Below are 25,048 nucleotides of genomic sequence, written 5' to 3'. Positions count from 1 at the left end.
AAAAAAAAAAAAAAAAAAAAAAAAAAAAGAAAAGAAAAATCCATGAGCAATGAGAATTCATGAATTCATGAGCATATAGCCTTGAATTTCTTTCAGCAGTGAACAGAATCTTAAGGGAGGGTTAAGCAACCTTCACTGGGCTGATTCCTACTCAGGAAGTAGCCTGACACAGTTAAGAGAGGGCTTCATGAACAAGGCACAAAAACAAAACCTACATGGTTTCTTATTAGTCATCATTCAATCAGAAAACCAAAGAACTTTCCACACCCCATTCTGCAAGCCTAGCACATAAACACATTTTTAATCAATACATTTCCATAATTTTGAGGGGTAAAGGTATGTGACATAATTAAAATACAATCCAGAACATTATGAATTTGATATCTTGCTCAATGGATACTAAAAATTACAGTGATGGTAACTTCTGGAAGGAAAAAAAAAAAACGCTGGGAAGGGCGTAAGTATGCACATGGATACTCACCATGGTTTTGCATGTTAATAGCAAAAACCAAATTAGAAACAAACCAAATGTACACAACAGGAGACTAAGTGAATAAATTATATGCTAGCCATACAGCAAAATACTACAAAACTTAGTAACTCTGTATCATAGATGTGAAAAGATATTTGTGGCACATTTAAATTAAAAAGCTGTTTATAACAGCTTTTGGCATGGTTCTATTTGGAAAATTTTTTTTTAATATATACTTGTATATGCATGCTGGAAAAGGTTAGAAGGAAATAGACCAAAATATGAACCACAGTTATCTCAGCAGTAAGATTACAGGAGATTCTGTATGTGTGTATTTTGGCTGATCTGTATTCTAACTTTTCTATCAAAACATTTTTAACTGTGTGATTTTTAACTTAAAAAATGTTGGCTATCTTATCCTTTGGCAGACACAATGCTCTTCCATGGAAGAGAATTCAACATGAAACATGTTGCTTGTTCTCTCTCTCTTTTGCCCCTTTGCAGGTCTGTCAACAGTTTTTCTGATGCTTTAGAAACTAGAGAAAGGGGAAGAAGACAGGCCTAACATTTTCAAGGTCGTCTTTCCCTCTTTTAAATGTGGCTATTATGTTAGGCCAGTGGTTCCTAACCAAAGGCAATCGTGCCCCCACAAGGGACATTTGGTAATGTCTGGAGACACTTGTCTTTGTTGTCTTGGAGGGATCTGGTGGGGGGGTGGGGCAACTGTGCTATTGGCATCTAGTGAGTAGACCCCAGGGATGCTCCTAAACATCCTACAACACACAAGACAGCCCCCACAACAGGCTTAACTGGCTCAAAATGTCAACAGTGCCAAAGCTGAGAAACTCTGGGTAAATGAGTCTTCAAGTGACTCCCTAACCCTTCATAAACAGCACCCTCAAATGCCTGTATAAGAACGTCTGGGCCAGGCATGAGTGGCTCACGCCTGTAATCCCAGCACTTTGGGAGGCCGAGGCAGGAGGATTACTTTAGCCCAGGAATTCTAGACCAGCCTGAGCAATACAGTGGGACCCCATCTCTTAAAAAAAATTAAAAAAAAAATAGCCAGGCATAGTGGTTGCACACCTGTAATCCCAGCTATTTGGGAGGCTGAGGTGGGAGGACTGTTTGAGCCTGGGAGGTCGAGGCTACAGTGAGTTGTGATCACGCCACTGCATTCCGGCCTAGGTGACAGAGCAAGACATTGTCTCGAAAAAAAAAAAAAAAAAAAATATATATATATATATATATATATATATATGACTAAAAGGCACCTGTGGTAGAGTGGAATGCACTGATCACCAAGGCAGAATACCTGGGTTGAATCCTGGATCTGCCTCTTTTCTAGCCGTGAAGCCTCAGGCAGGCAACTGTACCACCCTGCTGATTACCCCATCCTCCTCTGTGAACTGAGAATCCCACCACTGGCCATCCACCTCCCACCTCTGAGTGCACAAGAAGCTTCAACACAATAATATGGGAGAAGAGGTTTTGTAAACGATAAAGCACCATGCGCATGTGAATGCTATTATCATTCTAGGGTACTAGTTGTCTAGGTTTACTAATGAACACACACTTAGGGTTTCAATGAGTCTTTACCTAGCACATTCCCACTGCCCTGAGTCACATTAACCTACTTCAGATGCTAACTTGGCAGTGATTTTTACTAAATACTGAAGCTGAAAAACATAAAGAGTGGTTTTTCTATATTATCTCTCCCTTGGCTTAAATTGTGAAACACCAGAACTTAGTGATCAGACAACATGACCTGGAATCAGACTCTCAGGAAAGAATTCCACCTTTACATCTTACTAGATTGGTGAGCATGGAAAGTGATGTGGCTTCTCTGTGTCTCAGTTTCCTCATCTGTCTATCCAAACCAGAACATTTCAGAGTGAAATGGTTTATCATCTGACCAGGACATCTGAGAATGAAAGCAGGTGATGTCAATGCTAATGCGAGGACAACAGGCATACACCAGAACCATCCCCAGGCAAGTAGAGGATATATGGTGGCTCTAAAAGAAGGGATAATGCTGGGCATGGTGGCTCACACCTATAATCCCAACACTTTGGGAGGCCCAGGCAGGCAGATCACTGAGCCCAGCAGTTCAAGACCAGCCTGGGCAACACAGTGAAACCCTGTCTCCACAAAAAAAAAAAAAAAAAAAAAAAAAATCAGCCAGGAATTTTGGTGTGCACCTATAGTCCCAGCTACTCAGGAGGCTGAGAGGTGGGAAGATCACTTGAGCCCAGGAGGTCGAGGCTGCAGTGAGCTGTGATTGTACCACTGCACTCCAGCCTGGGTGACAGAGTGAGATCCTGTCTCAATAAATAGAAAAATAAATAAAGAGGAAAATGATAACAGTGCCTGCCTCACAGGCTTGAAGTGATGACTTAATCAGACAAAAGAGGCAAAGCACACAGTATACACTCATTAAACGCTAGCTATGATTTTTTTTTTGTCCTTACTCCTTCCATTCATTCAGCAAGTTCTTAGTGCTCAGGCATGACTCTGGGTGCCAAGAAAGTAACAGGAAGTCAGTGAGTAAGAACTTATCTGATCAACAGACAAAAGGATTTATTATTATCCCAAAGTCCCTGATTCAGGAAAGCTATTTCAGTTTGACTAAAAGTGAGCTACAAAAGAATCCCATAAAGTTGTATTAATTAATGCCCTTTGTAACCTAGCACTCAATGCTTCAAGGCATGTTACGATATTCACTCCCTTTCATTTCTATGCACACCCCATTATGATGAATTACATATGGCGTGTCCACCAAGACAGCTTTACAGAACCCATACATTATGAAAGCAAAGTTGCTTTAGCTTGCTTTTGCAAGGAGATGCATCTATATCTTTTGCCAAGAATTAAGCATTTTACTTCAGTATACTAAAACAATTTTCTCTAATAAGTCAACACTCACCATGAGAGGTAGATATTCCTTATTTTATAGAGACATTCATTAACCTCTAGAGGCTTGCTGCTGTAATCACAAATTCCTTTTCCTTCCTCCTTTCACCGCCCTCCATTTCAGTAAAATTGGTCTCAATTACTATGACCACAAATTCTCACACCCTAACGTTTCTGTACTCAACTACGGGGCCTTGCCCTTTCTTCTTCCTCTATGTTCACATTTTACCAGGCACATTCTCAGTCAGCCCTCCTTTTGTGCTAATTTCTGAGGCCATTACAGAAGCCACATTCGACTCCTTCGGTGATTGTAGGATCCTCAAACAAACGCCAGCCAGGCCCCATCACTGGAAAGGCAAGCTATGGACCTCCAAAAAGAGTCTGCCTATGGAGTAAGCTGTATGTGCGTAATTCACAACAAACTGAGGGGCTATCAGTTTCTGTTGTACTCCATGCCTCTGTCTTGATTCGAAGAAGCTTAAATCAATGGCGTGTGTTTTGGTCTGGTGCTAGTTATGCAGACGTGCTTAGTTTGTGAAAATTCAACAGCTGTACCCTCATATACTGTATATTATATGCCATAAAAATTCTTTTTAATAGCTTACACCATGTAAACCTCTATATAAACTAAGCATAGTTTACACCTCACCTATACTATGTCCCTCAAACTGTTTTCAAATGGATTGCCACCAATCGGTGGGCCACGTAATCAGTTTAGAAGGTCCTGACAAGCATCTGTTGAATGGAATGGAGAATACAAGAGGGCATCACACACAGTGAAGGCAGCTACTGTTTCAGGAAACTTACTGCAGTTACATGGATGTGTACCATGGACCAGGTTGCCAGATTTTTTTTTTTAACTGCAGAACTTGGTCGATAAATCTCTGGGAGACCCTGAGTACATCAACAAATAAAAGATGAATTTGGGAGTCAGACAAGCCTGGTTTCTGATCTTGGCTGGTTGCAACCTATGTGCTTAAGAACAAGTCACCTAACCTCAGTGAGCCTCCATTTTGCTATCTCTAAAATGGGGGTAAAAACTGTCAACTCCCTGGAATTGGTGTAAGGTGTCAGTGAGCTGGCAAACAGTCTGCCACAGAGTGCTACTTAGACATGGGCCCTACCCCCACTGTCATTTAGGTGGTACCTTGGGCTAGCTTCTTTACCTGTAGGAAGGAAGTTTCAAGGAAATATACAAAGAAGGGAAGTGCCAAGGCCAAGACCTCACTAACATCTGAGAGCAGCAGGGCAGGGGAAAGCTATTACCCCAGCACATTTGGTGGTAAGTCATCTGGCTTTGGATTCTAACCAGAGGGAAAACCACTTTCCAAGATAATGGGGTTTTTCACGTTATTCTTGGCAGGAGGTGGAGAAAGGCAGAAAGGGAAGAAGGTCTCAGTAAAGAAATAAAGCATTTATTTTAAGCAAATCACTTTGAAGACAGGTGGTTTTCATTTTGAGAACAAAAATGATGCTTAAAACAGAGGGTTATCCCAGACACCAGCCAGGGGCTGGCCAAGAGAGGGAAACAGTGCCCTGGGGCCTGAAATGCTCCCAAAGTGCCAGAGCAGTGATGGATGCAGATGGAGAGGGGTCCAGCCACATAAAAGATGGGACTGGCTCTATCAGCTTGCAGTCACAAACTACGTAAAAGTCATTCACCGTATTAATTATCCAAAGCAACTATTCATTCAACAAATATCTGCTGAGCATTTTCTATGCATCTAGAATCAAGTTAAGAGCTGGAGATATGGTAGGGATAAGACAGACAAGGCCCCTGCCCTCATGGAGCTAAAATTCTGGTGGGGGAGACATCAAATACCAAGTATATCAACGAGTTAACAAAATATTTACAGGCTGTGATATAAGGACTGTAAAGGAAATAAATGTGGTGATGTGATGGGAATGGAGAAAGGAAACTCAAGATGGAGGCTGGCCCTTGAGACAAGATGGCCCTGGAGGGCTACATAGAGTGGTACCTGAAAGAAGAGAAAGGGCCAGCCAAGCAAGGAGCCAAAAAAAAAAGGGGGGGGGTGGCATTCCCAGCAGTGAGAATTGCAAGTGCCCGGACCCAGAGACAGTGCTCAGACAGGCAAGAACTCAATATGGTAGAAGGCAGTGGCTGAGTGGGAAGATGACCCCGATGAGGCTGAAAAGGTAGGCAAAGCCAGACCATACAAGGCCCAGTAGACCACAGAAAAGAAAGTGGATTTCAATGAAAAGCAGCAGAAAAGTACTGAAGGTTAGCACTCTGATACATTACTTTGATGTTGATTAAGAGGTGCTCTTAAATCATCATACGCAAAACAAACTGTCCTGATAATTTATACAATGTCTCTCTGTAATCAGTGATAAAAGTTAGCACTGTGTCAGAGATCACTGATACACAATTATTGAGGAGTATTGCCAGTCAAAGACAAACAACTTGAGCCTATGGATGAGATGAAACACGAGGAATTAAATGGGGGAAAGGGGTGGGAGAACTTGTGACTGGCAAGGGAACACTATCATCAGCAATTAACTCACAGCAAATATAAAGCACATAGTACAGTTAATTAACAGAGCAGGCTCTAGAAAGTGCCCTAAACACACACACACACACACACACACACTCACACGAAAGGCAACTGGGGCTTGACCAACGTGCATGGTGGCTGCCTAAATTCATAAATACATTAAATGAAACAACACAATGGAAAAGTACCAAGACGGTCTCCTACATGTACTTCTGAATCAGAATTCAGATGACTGCTCAGCAGTTTTCAATCAAGGTTAATTTTTATTTTCTTTTTTTTTTGACACAGGGTCTCACTCCTGTCATCCAGGCTGGAGTGCAGTAGCGTGATCATGGCTCACTGCTGCCTTGACCTCCCAGGCTCAGTCAATCCTTCAGCCTCAGCCTCCTGAGTAGCTGGGACTACAGGCATGTGTCACCATTCCTGGCTAATTTTTTTTTTTTTTTTTTAAGTAGAGACAGGGTCTCACCATGTTACCCAGGCTGGTCTCGAACTCCTGGGCTCAAGCAATCCTCCTCCCAAAGTGCCAGAATTACAGGCATAAATCATTGTGCCTGGCCGAGGTTTACCTTTTGTTTTCCTTCTCCCTCGCTCTGGCTGAATATAGGTTTTAATAAGTTGGAAACTCAAAGCTGGATGGGAAAGGGGTCTTTTGAATTATCACTCTCCCCAAGGACCTGTAACACAGCCTCCTAACTTGGGTCCCCAGTTCCCATCATCTTTAAACTTAAACATTATCTATGAGACATAACCATGACTCACTCATACCCCTTCCTCAGAACCTTGTTTTGGGAGGCGGGTACCTGGCCGTGACTAAAAGGGCAACCTGGGGCTACGTACTTAAGCAAGGCCAATTGGTTGACCCCAAGATCAAACCTATGACACTGACCATGAGAACTTGGTGGCCACAAAAGCTGCCCTGAAACAAGCCAGGACAGCAACACTGGTGGCATCTCACAGAGCCCAGCACACTGCTTGCATTTATGGCATAGAGTGCCACGGAAAAGGAGAAGGATGGCAACCAAGCACCAGGTGCCTTCACATTCACTACTTCAAACAATCCAGTAACCCTGTGAGGTGGCAGGATGGAGATTTTCAGATGAGAAAAGTAAGACTCGGAGAGATCTTGGTTAGCGGCCCATGGCTGCACAGTTAGCTGAGCGGGGAACTGAACCTGTCCCGACACCTCAATTGGCATCTGGCAACAGGACAGTGCTCTTGACTGACCCCAAGCTGACTTTCTCTCCTGTCTCCCATCTCATTCTTACCCCCACTCCCTTTATTTCTTCACACTACAGGAAAGCTAAATTCCACACCTGGCTTCCTCTCAAGATTCCCAAAACTGCCAGCTGCATCGGAAATGTTACCTGCTCCCAATCCCTGAGAGGGGTACCTCACTGCAGAAATGGATGCCTGCAGGGGGTTGGCTGCATGCAGCTGCCTGTGTGCAGCATCCCCTGGAGAAAACTCACCTGGCTGTCTATAGTGATCAGAGAAGGAAAGAGCCACCAAACCAGATGACAGAGCTGTTCAAAATCTTTATAAATGCCACTACAAAAGGAACTCAGCCAAAAGAATCCACTTCTATCACAGACAAGGGCTTAGTGAAAGAAATACCCTTCAGCTACAAACCAGAAAACTGAGACCTGGGGCCAAGTAGAAAACAATGTTGGTCACCATCTTGGAAGGACTGACCTGAGACCAAATTCCCCATCATGCCTCCCTCTTGGCCTACAATGTAGTCGGGCAACAGGCTACAAAAGATGCAGACATCGTAACAATCAAAACAGATGTATGGCCTACTTACAATCTCAGACAAGTCTGCGGCACTTGGGGCTCTGGCTGCTGAAACCTCCATTCTGTGAAGTATGAAATGGTAATTTCTGGCTGTGTCTGAACTCTGGGAAGGAGTAAGTTCCGTGCTCTCCGAGAACTGCAAGTCTCTCTGATTCACTTGGCAGCAAAATTATTCTAAGCATCCTGTCCCGTACCCAACCCGCCTGCCCCTCCCACTACACACTCACACTGGTGGATTTTTTTTTTTTTTTTTTGGTAATTCTTTGCACTTATTTCTGTCACAAATCAAGTGAAAAGTAATCCAACCTCTGGCACTTGAGAGTGTGGAACCTGTATGACTGAGGAGGAGGAAGAGCCACCTAATTAGGAAGAAGTTATAATTAACATCAGAGAGGAGAGAGCTGGAGAACCGCAGAGTCTGCAGCAACAGCAAAATGGAGATTATTTGAGACAGCTGAAACACTCCACCCAGGCCTCCAGAAGAGGACATGCACGGGAAACAAAGGGCATATGGTGTTTGCTTTCTTCAACATCCGTTCTCACCATTAAGAGCTGCACCAGCAAACGCTCATTACTTACATGTGGACAAACCTCGCCCTGAAAATGCACTGTAAAATACAGCTCTTAATCAAATAAATGACTTTGCAAAGCAGAGGCTTACCTTGATTTTTTTATCACATATAAGTACTAAAGTAAATTTAATAAAGTCCAAATAACTGGCAGAATGTCTATTTGGCTCAGTGAAGCATGAACTGTGCTAGAAAAAAAGTTCATTTTTGTTAATTTCAAGTTCATACAGTAATTCAAATACTGACATATTCAGAGCAGGATTTTATTTTTTCCCCAAGGAGAGATTCCAAGGGACTAACTTAACAACTAGATAGAAATGATTTTCTACTATTTACTACTAGTCATATATTTAGATATTTCTATCCTAAAGCAAACAGGTTTTCCAATGTTACTCAAATCATTTACTTCTCACATATGTTAGTATTACCACCATCACCAATATTACCCTCACTATAAAACTGTTCAAAGGTAAACTTCAGTGAACTCCTTCACCAAATTATGAGAACCTCCTGAATTGGTGAGATCTGAACTGATACTTTTCAGAGATGTAAAGCTAGGGTCAGCTTCAAAACTACTCACGCATTATCACTCTCAAGCCTGTAGAGATCAACGATCAAATTTGCTGTCACACAGCAGATTGGTCTACCTTCCCCTAGATAACAAGTTCAAAATCAGATGATCACCTTGCTTGCGTTTAACATAAAAAAGGCCCCCAGGTGAAAGGAAACAAACAATCCAATGTGGTTGGTCAGTAACCCTCAGTGAGCACTGCTGGTTGCCTACCCGGTAGAGCTGGCTCCCTTCCTTCTTCCCCAGCAGAGCCCACTCCTGGTCACAGGTGCCCATCCATTCCCCCATGGAGCCCATTTCCAGCTCTAGGAAGGACAGCCTAATTAATTCTAAACCAAACATTGCTTCAGGGTGGGCAGTGGGAACAAAGCTCACCCAATCAGACTGCAAGAAATAACTCCTTCTACATACAGGCTGGGAGCAAGGAAGCAAAGGGCCCCACTGCAGATGGATGCCATTCTACAACCGTCTGACCACCACAGGGAAGCCAGCCCTTGGGTGAAGCTACTGCCAGAACAACACGGTGGCGGAAGAGACAGCAAGAACATGGGTTTCTGATGTCACACTGAGCGGCTGATCACACTGCCCCTGGGGTCCACCCTACCTCTAGCCTCCCAATTATGCGAAATAACAAATGTCTGTGTTTAAGGCAGTCCCAGACAGCTTTCTGTTCCATGTAATCTCAAGTGTGCTGGGAGCAACAGGCTGAGCAGTAACTGGGTAGCCAAGAGTAAGAGTTTATAATTTGGGAAAGGGACTCCTTAAAGTAAATAACACATCTGCTGAAAACATTCTCCTTAATGTTAAAGAAAAAGGAGAAATTACAAAGATGAGTGGTTGCCTAGGGCTGAGCGTGGAAATAGAGAGTGACTGCAAATGGGCACAGGTTTCTTTTGCGGGTGGTGGAAATGTTCAAGAATTAGATTGTGGTGATGGTCACACAACTCCGTAAATATATTAAAAAGCACTGACTGGGATACTCAGTAGGTCAACATCATGGCATGTAAATTAGACCTCAAAGCTGTTTTAAAAACCTTGCCTGGGCCAGGTGCAGTGGCTCATGTCTGTAATTCTAACACTTTGGGAGGCTGAGGTGGGCGGATCCCTTAAGGTCAGGAGTTTGAAACCAGCCTGGCCAACATGGAGAAACCCTGTCTCTACTAAAAATACAAAAAAATTAGCCGGGCATGATGGCGGGTGCCTGTAATCCCAGCTACTTGGGAGACTGAGGCAGAAGGATCACTTGAACCCAGGAGGCAGAGCTTGCAGTGATCCGAGATCGCGCCACTGCACTCCAGCCTGGGCGACAGAGCAAGGCTCTGTTCCCGTGCGGAGGGCGGGGTGGGGGGGGCGTGGGGAACATGTCTGGAGGCTCCGTGCGGTGGCTCACACCTGTAATCCTAGCACTTTAGGAGACCCAGGTGGGCGGATCACTTGAGGCCAGGAGTTTCAGACCAGCCTGGCCAACACAAGGAAACCCAGTCTCTACCAAAAAAATACAAAAATTAGCCAGGTGTGGTGGCGCATGTCTGTAGTCCCAGCTACTCGAGAGGCTGAGGCACAAGAATTGCGTGAACCTAGGAGGCGGAGGTTGCAGTAAGCCAAGAGCGCACCACTGTACTCCAAAATATTAAAATAAAATAAAAAATAAAAATAAAAACCTTGCCTGGGAGCAGGTGCTCATTCAGGAGAGGTCACAGATTGAAGGAACTTTCCACCATCCACATGTGATGGTGTGGCACACCCCTGCTTAGAATCCTGCCTCAGTGGTTCCCAATTACCCCAAAAGTCCAAGTTCCTTACAAGGGCATGCAAGATCCCTCTCACCTTCTGGCCTCGCTTCCCATTTTACTCTGGCCAGGCTTATTTCTAGGTACTCATCAAGCTGTAGGCCTCTCTGTTCACGCTCACACTACACCCTCTTTCTCACTCACTCTGGGCTCTGGTCTGTCCTCTTCACCTGATTAAATTCCTTCCTCTCCTGTCCCAGGCTCTTAGGTCCCCCTCCCTTTGTGCTCCCTTAGCATACTGGGCACGCACCACGGTGGGTTGGAAAAGTGTGTTTCCAGGTCAGATTCTCCCCTCACGCTCTCCCCCGGGGCCCAGAACAGCTCTCAAGACACAGCAGACACTCAACAGATGCCCACTAGACTGAGCTAATCTTTCTCTTTCGGGAAGGGCACCAATCTCTCCCACAGGGCACTGTGTCATTGAGGTTGGAGGCGTGAGAGCCAGAGGCAGGTTCCAGGAGTCCTTGCTCTCATCCACACCCACCTTCCTCCAGCGACTTCAGGCTCAGCACAGGACACAGGAGGCAGCTTGCACTGGCAGCATCCACAACGGGCAGGAAATCCCTTATCCAGATCACGCTTAGCACTCTGCTTCTCCGCTCCAACCCTCCCTGACACAGAAGTTCATGATGACAATGCACAACATCTCTCACTGTAGAAGCTTCAGAAAAGGAAGACAGGGAATGTCCAACTTTTTTTATTTTTCTGATTGTGAGGTTTCCCTTATTTATTTTAGAGATACTGTCTCACTATGTTGTCCAGGCTGGTCTCTAACTCCTGGGCTCAGGCAATCCTCCCCAACCTCAGCCTCCCAAGTAGCAGTGACTATAGGCACATACCACCATGCCTGGCTAATTTTTAAATTTATTGTAGACACAAGGTCTCATTATGTTGGCCAGGTTGGTCTCGAACCCCTGGCCTCAAGTGATCCTCCCACCTTGACCTCCCAAAGCACTGGAATTACAGGCATAGGCCATCGCACCCCGCCCCTTATGTAAGGAGCTAAGAAAAGTCACACATGCAACGTTAGAAAACGCTTGGTTTTGAAGAAAGACTCCAAGTTAAAAAGAGAGACACAATAGCTTGAGGAGAGCCGAAGCTAAGTCTCCACCTGGTGTCTTGTCTTCCTGCTTGACCTCAGGGGAAAAGATTAATAGTAGGATTTACAAAATGTTAAGAAGACACTTGCTGAGGTGTCTCAGTTATCAAAACAAAATAAAATCATACTGTGAAAGCGGCAAAACTCCATAGTGGAATCTGCTTCATCACAACAAAGACATCCCCTGGCCCTTCTTTCTAGCCTGTCCTGGCCCCCCAAACACTGCTAGAAATGAAACCCCAGGCTGGGCACGGTAGCTCACGCCTGTAATCCCAGCACTTTGGGAGGCTGAGGCAGGCGGATCACGAGGTCAGGAGATCGAGACCATCCTGGCTAACGCGGTGAAACTCCGTCTCTACTAAAAATACAAAAAATTAGCCGGGCACGGTGGTGGGTGCCTGTAATCCCAGCTACTCGGGAGGCTGAGGCAGAAGAATCAGTTGAACCCAGGAGGCAGGGGTTGCAGTAAGCTGAGATCGCGCCACTGCACTCTAGCCTGGGCGACAGAGTAAGACTCCATCTCAAAAAAATAAAAAGAAAAAGAAAAGAAATGAAACCCCAAACCTGGGAGCATAGGAAAGAGCTGAAATAACACTTTAAATATTCACAATGGTAATTGCAAGTCCTACCTCATAATCATGACTTCTCTTTTCCATATTTGGGCCCCGGCTTCCCTGGACGCACTCCAGGGGCCTTCACAGACATTATCTAATGCTAGGCAGGTCAGCAAGCTAAACATTAAGTACTTTTTTTTTTTTTCCTCCACGCTCTCTGATTTAAGTCAGTTTGGACACACTCATAAAGAACCAGTGAGTTCCCTTCCAAGATGGGTGGCTGCTAAGATAGCTCATGTAGTTTTGGTCAAAGTGGAAGCCCTTAGGATGTCAAAAAGCTTATCTTTAAACATCTCAATCTGATTCCAACAGTGAAGTTTTCAAAGCTATCATTACTCCCCCATCCCCAATAAACAAAGCTGGCAGATTTATTATCAAATGATTTCTCTAGCTTTTTTTTTTTTCAAATACCTGCTGGTTTCACCCCTGCAGAGATCTAATTCAATAGGTCTGGTGTGGCCCTGAGAAACTGTTGTTTAAACTCCCCCAGGTGATCCACACAGCCAGAAGACAGACATCTAGGTCTAAAGTGTCAGAAATGCTTGCTACTAAAAGGAGGATCAACTGGGAGCTTCTTAGGACTGCAGACTCTCAGCTTCCCCAAACCTACCCGCCCCCAGCCCCCCAGACCCCCGCTGCCATCACAATCTGCCTTTTAACAAGATCCTAGGAAGAAGCGCACATCTGAGTTTAGGCAGCCTAAGGCTACACTGTCGTCTGGCCTCAGAATCTTCTAGGGTTTTTGTTTTTTGTTTGTTTCCCCTTTACGAATGGGAGACGGAAAAGTGGGAGGGCACAATCAAAATTCACATTCCAGTTTTTTCCAGGATCTTTATTGATGAACGACAGGGTCAAATCCTGCTCTTACCCTCACCATCCTCCTAGAAAATATGACTAGTCAGATTAAATGTAAAGGGAGTAAAAAATGAGACACAGCCTGTTTTTTAAATTAAAGCAATACATTGTTCCATTTGTGCTGGCAGCATCCGCACTTGCATTACTGCGCATGTTTAAAGCTGCCAGTTGAAATCAACTCTAGTCAAAGCAGCAGAACCTGCAAAATCTTTTAGCGTTAAAGGGCTTTATGTGGAACCAAAGCATTCCAAGATAAATAATTCCTGGAGCTAATGAGAACTACTAATTGCATCCATTCTTAAAAATCAATATACTTGAAACTTTTAAAAGATTCATGTGCTTATCCCCCTTGTTCAAATAACATCATAAGGCATTCACAGGAAGTTGTGGTTTCAATTGAGACGTGGCTGCATATTAAAAAAAAAAAAAAAAAACTCGCAGTATCCTATCACAGAGCTCAGCCAAGACTTCCAGCAGGTTCTCCGAACCTGACAGATTTGGGTGCCCCTCATGCTAATTACCGTCTGGTTTGAGGTTTGTGAACATAGCCAAGGCCACCCAGACAATGCTGTACCGTAGTACAATTAGGGGTGAGAGAACACAGACTCCGGAGTTAAGCCACCCACCGGCCCAAGACCAGACCTGCCATTTACAATCTGTGCTCCCTTGGGCAACTTACTTAACGTCTCTGGTCTGTGGGAAGTGCTATATAAAGATGTGCTGTTTTCCTCATCTAATATGCAGTCCCATGAATGGTACAGATAAAGGAACTGTGCACACAGTGGGTGCTCAGTTATTGCTTGCTAATGGTTGAAGAACTCTCCGTTCACCTGGTATTTCCCTCAATGAATATATCATTACCAAATACCAGCAACCTTTTGGTGTATCAAGAAAGGTACTCGGGAAAGTGTTTTTCTTCCTCTAATGGTGAAAAACAAAAACCAATGGATATAAGCACCTTCTTAATCCAACGTAACAGTCTCTCTCTCCAGTCATGTACTTAATATGGTTCATTTATATTATGTCTCATATCTTCTCAAAAAATAATTACTATAGAAAAAGTATGAAAAGCATTTGAGCAGGTGAAAAATGCAGTCTACAAAACAGTAGACTGGGCCAGGCACAGTGGTTCATGCCCGTAATCCCAGCACTTTGGGAGGCCGAGGCGGGTGGATCACTTGAGGTCAGGAGTTCGAGACCAGCCTGGTCAACGTGGTGAAACCCTGTCTCTACTAAAATTTTTAACAAAAATTAGCTGGGCATGGTGATACACACCTGTAATTCCAGCTACTTGGGAGGCTGAGGCAGGAGAATCACTTGAACCAGGGAAACGGAGGTTGCACTGAGCTGAGTTCGTGCCACTGCACTCCAGCCTGGGCAACAGAGCGAGACTCCATCTCAAAATCAAAACAACCCAGTAGACTGGTACCAATTACTTAACAGTTATTGAGAGCATAAAAAGTGATTTCCAGAATGTTCCAGGTAGGGATGTGTCAGACAACATTGCCCTCACGGTATTAATACTATACAATAGCATTCACAGTGGTAAGACACAGCGAAAATTGGGATGTTGCAACTATTTACCCATTTTCATCTATTTTAAGCACTCCTGAAAAACAAACAAGTGATAGGTCGTTCAACATGCATTTACTAAATCCATTTCCTTAAGCACTTTCAGCAGCCAATGTTTTCACACACACTGAGTTACTATGTGAATTTAACAACTATGTTTGGTTTTCGGTTTTCTTTTTCATCAGAGGCTCCACTTTTAAGAATACCCGTCCTTCTAATTAGTTCTTACAACACAATCCTGGGAAGTCAGGCTGCCAGAGTTCAAATAACTGGGTTGACCCTAATAGATCTGCAATCTTCATCAAGTCAGGCAACCTCTCTGAGCTTCAGTTTTCCCATCTGTAACATAGGAATAATCACTACTTGGGGCAAAGGATGGAGGGTAAGGAGTAGCTGAATTAGTACAAAGAATAACAAAACAGTTGTACTGGATAAATGATGAAGTATCTACTCAGAATTGCAAATTCACATTCCTTTTCACCCTGTACCAGGTCCTGAAGTGGTTACAAAGAAGGTCTAATAGATTCTCCTTGTCCCTCAAAATGGAGGAAGACAGGTAATTCTTATACATGTTTAAAGAAAACCCACCCACCACTTTATCCCTAGAGGTTGGCCATGACAGGAACACAATTGTAAAGCTTGCTGTAATCAGCACCATGCCCATAGCGCTTTTACCTTCCAAGGCAACAGTATAGATCGAGGGAGGATCCAACCTTGTTCACACTTCCGGGCAATTACACTTCTTGTTCTCTGCTTGGATGGCTCTTAGTAATGGCAGGGGCCTCTTCCTCATCATTCACATGTGAGCTCCAACTTCTCCTCACCTGAAACAGCCCACACACTCCACCAGCCACTCTAGCCTTTTCCTCTCCTGTTGTTTCTTCATGGCATGTTTCACTATCTATAATTATCTTTTCACTTGTCTGTGGTTAAGCCCTCTGTCCTCTGTTGGAGTGTAAGCTCTCTAAAAGCTCAGACCTTGTTAAGCTCATTCTGAAATGGCTCCTAAAATGGCACCTGTCACAGAAAGGGCACTCAGTGGACAAAGCTAGGTAAGATACATGTGAGTTTTGATCGTTGCAGCAGCTATATCGCATTTGCATTTGGTTCTACCGAGTGCTTTGTCTCTTCAGACTGCTTTTACCTGCCCTTTGGAATGCCTTGTAATTTTTGGTTGAAAGCCAGACATTTCGTACAGGGTAGCAGATACTGAGGTAAATGAGCCCTTAGTGTGGAATTGATATTAATCTAGTCAAGAGTTGAGCTGCCTTGAGGTTTGTTGTTCCTATGAACATGAGAAACTTCAAATTCCTCTAGTGACCTTTTTTGTCCCCTCTCTTGGCTTTGGGGCTTTCCTTTATGCTGTTCCCGGTGTAAGCCTGTCTCTTGTAGCTATCCCCGCTGTAACCCACTGTTGTTATTCCTGGGGACTTGCTAGCCTGCGGGTAGGGTGAGGGAAGAAGGGAAGTTCTCCGATATTCCAAGCCTCAGTCTCCAAAGTACACTCGGTGGGCCTGTGTCTTCAAGGTGTAAGCTTCACAATGTATTTGCCCAAGGGATAGAGCTCCTCCCACCCATACCCCCAGCTGTAGCAGGTATCACCTATGTTCTCAGTCTACCTCCTGCTTAAAGACCTTTTTTTTTAGGTGAGATGGGATGGGGAAGGGGCTGGAGAGGCGCTCCATCCCCCAGCTGCAATGGTTAATTAACCAGGGCTCTCAGACCATAGCCTTCCTCTGCAGAATAAGCCTCTTGCTCCTTAAAGGAGAAGGGTCTAAGTAGATTGCTCAGTGGTTCCTGAGCCAGCACCATGAGTTTTCTCTGAATTTTCCCTCACTCTCCCAGTTAGAGCCAAATGGGGTTCCTAGAAGAAAAGCCTGCAAAGGGATAGGACCCCCTCCCCCACAACTGCTGCCCTCAAGACTTCACACTCTCAAGTTAGCCCACGCTCAGCCTCCAGCAATTTGTCAAATTTTCTAGCTTAATCTTCCTACCTACTTCTATGGGGTCTGGTGGCTTCTGCTCCTGTAAACAAATGCTCACGTCTTGTCCTGTGTCTCAAAAGGCACCTCTTTCCAGATTTTGAAATGGTCGTTTGCTCTGCAAACTCAGTTCTCTGTTAATTTCCAATCTGTCCAGATTTTTTCTTGGAAGCGTGGGAGGGACATCTTTGCAGCTCTCTACATCTCTGAGCTGAAATCAGAAGTCTACTTATTTATTTTTTTCAAGGATCAGAAGTAAGTATGACAAAATGGCAACATTTGATAGAACTAGGTAGTGGGTAGCTAGATGTTGGTTATATATGCTCTTTTATATTTTCATAGTTCAGTAACATTTCAAATTATAAAATTAAGTTGTAGGTGGCCATGGTAGAAAATAGTGCTATAATATAAATAGACTTAAGTATGTGTATAGCACTTGGTTCTTCAATAATTTACAGAAATCACCTGAATTTTAAAATACAACCAGCATTTTTGGCAACACTTCAGAAACTGTCCTGAAAAAATATAAATCACTCCAATACACCATTAAATGTCAGTATCAGCCAGGCCCAGTGGCTCATGCCTGTAATGCCCACACTTTGGGAGGCCGAGGCAGGTGGATCACGAGGTCAGGAGATCGAGACCATCCTGGCCAACATGGTGAAACCCTGTCTCTACTAAAATACAAAAAAATAGCTGGGTGTGGTGGCGTGCGCCTGTAATCCCAGCTACTCGGGAGGCTGAGGCAGGAGAATCACTTGAACCTGGGAGGTGGAGGTTGCAGTGAGCCAAGATCACACCACTGCACTCCAGCCTGGCAACAGAGTAAGACTCCGTCTCAAATAAAAAAAAAAAAAAAAAGTCAGTATCAAAGAAGGGAAAGAAGAAACTGAAATGGAAAAATTAGTGTTCTCAAAGAGAACAAATGTATCTTAAAATGTGCATGTTTATAAATCAAAGTATACGAAAATCACATGTTAATTGATTCACTCTTCTTTAAACTGATATCCAACCATCATTAATATTCACGGAAAATGAAAATTAATAAAGGATGTGCCAGCAGACCATAGGTCAACCAGCAAGTGCCAGATCCCAGATTGCGGTATATTATGCAACACCTAGTAATCAAACATCTTAAACCTTCAGACTGCCATGCTTCCTTTTACCCACATTCCTAATTTAATATAATTGCTAATTGCCTGTAAATGAAAGCAGCAGCAGCTTGGTAAGATCTACCTCATGGAAAGAACATTCCCTTTTTACTTAAATAATTCACTATCTTAGATAATAGCAAATAAATGATATGCTACTAAAAAGTGAGCCGTTTAATAACTCCAGAACTGCAGATTAATCTTAAGGATTGTGTATTAAATTCAATTAAACCAGATGAATATTTAACATGTCCTTCTATGTCCATAAGACCATTCTAGCCACTCTGGGAAGAGATGGGCCAACATAAATCATCTACCAATCCCTGCCATCAGGACAGACACAGGGATAGGTCACAGGGCTGAGTCCAGGAAAAGCAAACATGCACCACATTTGCATGTATTCTCATTAGCAAAGCAAGTGACTTGCAAGTACTTTTATGCTTTAACATTAACTTGTACGTTCCATTTAAAAGGGAAAAAGTATCGTTTATAGTAAAGTGAATCTTCATGTGACTTTCATTATAATGAATGAAGTCAGGACTAAATTTGTCTGTAATGAGACTAAAATGGGCTGAATCTACCAATGATGAATCTGTGGCTTTAATGATCATGTGTGGCTCTGTGCGATGCACCCCAGGTGGAACTGCAATCAGGGTGATCACTCAGACAGCTAGATAACACACTTCACCCTGCCTGAGGACCATCACTTGTCAACTGTGTTACGTTGTCACAAGGGCTGTTTACAAATCAGCCACATCTCTGCATTGCAACATGCCCGAAATTAGATCTCACATCCAGCTTGAGGGCTAGGGACTGTGTTCAGCTTCAAGCTGGCAGCGCCCTAGACTTGATTGTCACCTTAAAATATCTGTTAATGGAACTCATTCAAATTCAAGTTTTAAAATAAAAGGATGAGTTAAATTGAATAAAAAAAAAAAATCAGAGGCTAAAAAAGGCGCGAGGTATATGGATTTTTAACCACCACTGACAGCAGAAGCTCACACTATAATTGCATAGATTATATGCACCGAAGAGATCAGCTGTCATGTGACATTTTAAACCAAATAACAGAGCAGTCCTTGGAAAAATGTCAATAAGCACAAAGAAGTGATTTCTCAACATCTGAAACCACACGAACCTCCATATTCAAGTGTTTCAGCATTAGTATTACGTGCCACCAGAGCCTAATGTTGTAATCACTCATTTAACACAGGGTAGATGTATTTTTTTAATAGGCAGATTGGCAATTATTCCAGCTTCAAGCCTGGAGGAGAAAAAAACTTGTGCGCACACTCACGATTTTGCAGCTAAGAGAAATAAGGATTGAATTGTGGAAGCAAGAAGAAAAACAAAGATTGAATCATGAATATAAGCCACACTGTTAAACAGCAATTACGGAACGACAGCTACCATCCTGTTCCTTTCCTATCTGTGGCCATAAGGGTCCCGATATTACAGTGTGACTACAGGCTTAGCAGTTAGAACCTGATAGCGTTTATGGTTTTAAACAGCTGCAATGTATCTTTTGCCAATAATCTGTCAGCCTATTGATTTTGGATGTTGTCTCTAAGACAAAATCTTATCTGGTCAGAAAGCAGATCCCACTGGACCAAAGCCTTCGGCAGCAGGCATCACACTCTTGACAAGGTACTCTCCAAACATGTCCAGCTTTGCTAAGAATATGTTCACATGTTAACACTTCATCAATTCCAATTATGTTGTAGTATAATCACAACTAAAATGTACATCTAATAAATATTTTAAATATGGTTTTAATGTTAATTTACTTTTTCTTCCATGATATGCAAAACAGTCCCTCTTTGGTTTTGACTTGGCCCCTACTGCGCCGATACTAGCTACCTGCACTAGCTATCTCAGATCTTGACCATGGCTTCATTTGACAGCCAGGAAAAGTACAACCCCAAGAACTTCAGCATGGCCACCAGTGGCACAGCTGGTTCACAGCACAGCCACAACTGGAACTGGAACCAACTTCACAACCTTTACTGGCAACCAGTGAGTTGTGGCCTCCCTAGAAGAAAACTTCAGTGTAAAGAGGACATAGTCACCAGGGCCTCCCCCACACCTCCTGGGAACTGAGCATGGCTCTTAGGAAAGCGTTGGCACGGTTCCTCCAGCTCTGGGTCTCCATCTGGGACCACCTGCCTCTAGAAACCCAGGGCAGGATGTGGTTTAACTCGAACAACTTCTCAGCTTACAAACTCAGGCAAACCCACTTTGTTTTTCACCCTGACTCCCAGATACATGATATCATCTTTGTTAGTCTTCATGAGAAAATCTTGGTGGTCCCAGAGGAAGTACGACAATAATGAAAAGCTTGTTCCTTCATGACGAGCAAAACAGGCAGCTAAGAGCAAAAACGGGCTGACTTCATACACCTCATCCCACAAATAACTGGGTGTTTGTGTGACTTCTGTGCTAGCACATGTTGTGACTACACATTAAAGAGACTTTCACATCTTCACCTTCACTCTCCCTGAACTCTCCTCAAGAATTTATCTCATCTTCCTCAGTGTCATAAAGATGATGAAATTTACCCCTTAGCCTGGGAGTGGGGCAATATACTATTTCAAATCCCCTTGTGAGTTAAGAAGCTAAGGTGAAACAAAATGTCTTCTGGGTAGCCCTAGAGATGTACTGCCCATATGTTCCTTCAAGAAAGAACTTGGCCAACATAGTGGCTCACACCTGTAATCCCAGCACATTGGGAGGCCAAGGCAGGAGGATTGCTTGAGCCCAGGAGTTTGAGACCAGCCTGGGCAATATAGTGAGACCGTGTCTCTACAAAAAAAAAAAAAAAAAAAAAAAATAGCTGGGGCTGGGCACTGTGGCTCACACCTGTGATCCCAGCACATTGGGAAGACAAGGTGGGCGGATCACCTGAGCTCAGGAATTCAAGACTAGCTTGGGCAACATGGCGAAACCTTGTCTCTACAAACAATACAAAAATTAGCCAGGTGTGTTAGTACACACCTGTAGTCCCAGCTACTCAGGAGGCTGAGGCAGGAGAATCGCTTGAGCCCAGGAGGCAGAGGTTGCTGTGAGCCAAAATCACACCACTGCACTCCAGCCTGGGTGAAAGAGCAAGACCCTGTCTCAAAAAACAACAACAAAAAATTAGCTAGATGTGGTGGTACATGCCTGTAGTCCCAACTACTCGGGAGGCTGAGGTGGGAGGATCACTTGAGCCTTGGAGGTCGAGGCTGCAGGGAGCCATGATTGTGCCACTGCACTCCAGCCTGGGCAACAGAGTGAGACCTTGTCTCCAAAAACAGACAAAAAAAAAAAAAAGAAGGAAAGAACAAACCTCCACCTTCGGGATCTCCCTCAGCTTTCTTTCTAGCAGAGGCCATGCTGTCACTGAGGAGCCCACAGCTGGTCACTAATCTGGGGAGTGCAGTCCTAGAGCCTGGCCATTTCTGCCCTTTTTTTTTTTTTTCCGGCTTTACTGAGGTATGACTGACAAAGAAAAACTGTATTAATATAAGGTGTACAACATGCTGATCTATGTATACACTGTGAAATGATGATCACAATCAAGCTAATTAAGAGACTCATCACTTCACAGAGTTCCCTTTTTGTAGTAAGAACACGCAAGAGTTACTCTCAAATTGCAAGTATGTAATGCATGATTAATAACTCCACTTACCATGCCACACAGCAGGTCTCCAGAAGTTATCTTGTAATTGAAAGTTTGTGCCCTTTGGCTAGCATCTCTCCTTTGCTTCCATGGAGCAATTTTTGTCCAGGAGCCCCCTGCTAGGCTGGCTGGGACAGACTGGCATCACCACCTGAGGCTCTCTCTGCCCTGCTCCCCTGCCCTCTCGTCATTCAAGGGTGTTATCCCCCGCAGCCCCCAAACAAACCTCCTGTACTCCTAACTCCATCTCTGCATCCGAATCTTACAGTACCAAACTGCTAAACACCATCTAAGCATTTCTCCAGTGTCTTGGAGTGGCTTAATACTGATATTAATAGCTAATATTTGTTGACAAATTAATATTTACCAAGTTGCTCTGCATGCATGATCTCACGTCACAGGGTGACAGGTAAGAAAAGCAGCCATCCTTGCATCAAACAGGAATTGCAGTGCCAGAGGTGGTTCTGTGGTGGGGCTGGGCTGATGACCAGGCAGCTGTGCAAATTCCTATCTATTGCCTGGACCTGGCCCCCACACTCCAGACCCACATCCCTACCATGCTTCCCAATGCACAGGACAAAAATCTTAGAGTCGTCTCTCCCTCCTCCCTCTTCCCTCTCCTGCCACACCCCCAGTCTTACCAGCAAATCCCGTTGGCTGTACTTACAGAAATATCCAGAATCTGACCACTTCTCACCCTCCCACTGCCACTCCCTGATCTCCCCTGTATTCCTGCAAAGGGCCTCCAAACTGCTCTCCCCACTTCCACCCTTCCCCTTGCAATCTATTCTCAACATGGCAGACAGAGGGAACCTGTTAAAACCTCTCTGGTCACATCAACCTCCTCAGTTACTTCCCATCTCACCCAGACTCACAAGTCACAAAGCCCTCCTTGATCTGGAGTCCTATGACCTCTAACCCTTTCTCCTGTTGCTCTCCCCTGTCCTCTTCCCTCAGGCAGTGGTAGTGCACTGGTCTCTCTGTTGTTCCTCCAACAAGCCAGGGACACTGCCCTCTGCAGGGCCTTTGCACGTGCCGTTCCCACTGCCCGAAGGGCTCTTTCCCCCAGATTCCCACAAAGCTCTTCCTCACATCCTCAAGTCTTGACTTAAATCACCTTTTTCATAAGGCCTTTCCTGACCTCCCTATCATAAATTGCAATCCCACACCCAACATTCATCTCCCCCTCCCCTGCTTTCTCCTCCTCCAACATGCTTGCCCCAAGAGACTAGGCCCAGTGTGAGGCCCAACAGGGTCTCTGAGACCCACATCTCCCCGCACACTCCACCCCCACTTTTCTCTTCCTCCATCCTTCTTTTCTCCTCCCAACTCTACTTCTGTCATTGGCCTTCCGGTTTCCAGGCCAACCACAGACAGGCCAAGTGGTAATGCCTCCTTGGACCTGCTCAAAGCTGGAGGTGGGGCTTCCCCAAATCCAAGCCTCAGCCATGACAACGGGATGACAGAGTCTGACCTCCTGAGAAAGAACTGAAACACCTGTCATCTATTACCCATCACCCACAAAGGGCTGGAGAACTGCAGTGTATGGGAAAATGGTATGGTTCTGGTGATGGTTATTATTTTTTTAATTTAATGGAAAACGCAAAGGACAAGAGTTAGAAACCCTAAAAAATACTAATGCTGAGACTCACAACCAGAGATAAAGATGAGACTAAGCTGCAGCCTGGGCATCGGGATTTTTGGATGATACTCATGTGCTGCCAAGGTTGAGATCCATTGGAGATTTTTTTTAAATTTTTTTGAAGTAATTATCCACTCACAAGAACTTACAAAAATGGTGCAGAGTCCCATGAACCCTTCACTTAGCTTCCCTCAGTGATGATATATGATTATAGTACAATATCAAACAAAAAAAATTGACATTGGTACAATACCGTTCACTACAGACCTTATTCCGTTTTCACCAGTCATTTCATACACTGATTTGTGTGTAACTCTTTGCAACTTGATCCAATGTGTAGATTTGCACAAATCTACACACTGGATCACAATCAAGATACAATCAAGATACAGAACTATTCCATCTTCAAAAGGAACTCCCTCATGCTACCCCTTTATTGTGGTACCAGTCTTCCCCACACCCTGTCATTGTCCCTTGGCATCCAGTAATCTGCCCTCCAAGTCTGTAACTTTGTCATTTTGAGAATGTAATATAAATGAAATCATACAGTGTGTAACATCTTAGGTTGGCTTTGTTCACAAAGCATGATGCCCCTGAGATCTATCTAAGTTGTTGTGTGTATCTGCAGTTCATTCTGTTTTATTGCTGAGTAGTATTCCATGGTATGGATGGACCAGAGCTTGTTTAACTATTCATCCACTCAAAGGCATTCAAGATGTTTCCAATTTGCAATTATTACAAATAAAGCTGCTATGAACATCTGTGTACAGGTTTTTCTGTGAACTTAAGTTTTCATTTCTCTGGGATGAGTGTCCAAAAGTATAACTGCTATTTCCTATGGCAAGCACATAGTTATATAAGAAACTGCCAAACTATTTTCCAGACTGACTGAACCACTTTACATTTCCACCACCAACACATGAGAGAACCAGTTTCTCTGCAACCTCGTCAGCATTTGGTGTTATCACCATTTTCAATTTAGCCATCCTAATGGCCATTCTAATAGATACATAGTAATTTCTCATTGTGGTTTTAATTTGCACTCCTCTAATGACTAATGATGTTGGACATCTTTTCATGTGCTTATTTTACATCTGCATATTCTCTTCAGTGAATGTCTGTTCGTGTATTTCACCCATTTTTATTCGATTGTTTTGGTTTCTTACTGTTGCATTTTGAGAGCTCTACACATTCTAGATACAAGTCCTTTGTCAGACATGTGGTTTGCAAATATTTACTCCCAGTTTGTAACCTATCTTTCCATCCTCTTCCCATTTTGATGAAGTCTAATTGATCTTTTTTTATTTAATAGATTGTGTTGGCCAGGCATGGTACTTCATACTTGTAATCCCAGCAATTTGGGAGGCCAAGGCAGTGGACTGCTTGAGTCTAGGAGTTTGAGACCAGGCTGGGCAACATAGGGAGACTCCATCTCTACAAATAATACAAAAAATTAGCCAGGCATGGTGGCTCACACCTGTAGTTCCAGTTACTTGGGAGGCTGAGGCACGAGGAGCACTTGAGCCTGGGAGGTCGAGGCTGCAGTGAGCTGAGAATGTGCCACTACACTCCAGCCTAGGCGACAGAGCAAGACTCTTGTCCCTCCCCCCCCCAAAAAAAAAAAAAGATTGTGTTTTTGGTATGATATCTAAGAACTCTTCACCTAGGCCTAGGTCCCCAAAACTTTTGCCTATGTTTAATTCTAACACTTTTATAGTTTTATGTTTTACATTTAAATCCATGATCTATTTTGAGTTAATTTTTTTTTTTTTTTCTTTGAGACGGAGTCTTGCTCTGTCGCCCAGGCTGGAGTGCAGTGGCCGGATCTCAGCTCACTGCAAGCT

At 43.9% G+C, this 25,048-nt stretch overlaps 2 protein-coding genes across 3 annotated transcripts in view; both read right to left on the bottom strand.

Annotated features, from left to right (window-relative positions):
- The window catches only part of LOC111531657 (SH3 domain-containing kinase-binding protein 1), a 307,782-nt gene that overhangs the window by 263,658 nt on the left and 19,076 nt on the right, over positions 1-25,048 (bottom strand). Inside the window, exon 1 of one of the 2 annotated variants that reach the window (XM_023198963.2) lies at positions 7,709-7,873. The exons of the other annotated variant lie outside the window; for it this stretch is intronic. Coding sequence (XP_023054731.1) covers positions 7,709-7,759 — 51 coding nt within the window. The 5' untranslated portion in view covers positions 7,760-7,873. Of the gene's footprint in view, positions 1-7,708; positions 7,874-25,048 lie in introns of those variants that run through there. 2 annotated transcript variants of the gene reach the window in all.
- Positions 19,489-25,048, bottom strand: part of LOC113222357 (SH3 domain-containing kinase-binding protein 1-like) — a 62,505-nt gene continuing 56,945 nt past the window's right edge. Inside the window, exon 3 of the mRNA XM_026451896.1 lies at positions 19,489-19,574. Coding sequence (XP_026307681.1) covers positions 19,489-19,574 — 86 coding nt within the window. The remainder of the gene's footprint in view (positions 19,575-25,048) is intronic.

This window comes from Piliocolobus tephrosceles, chromosome Y, assembly GCF_002776525.5.
Source record: "Piliocolobus tephrosceles isolate RC106 chromosome Y, ASM277652v3, whole genome shotgun sequence".
Classification (NCBI taxonomy): domain Eukaryota; kingdom Metazoa; phylum Chordata; class Mammalia; order Primates; family Cercopithecidae; genus Piliocolobus; species Piliocolobus tephrosceles.
Note: the sequence above shows the minus strand (reverse complement) of the source record. Positions and strands in the feature narration are given on the sequence as shown.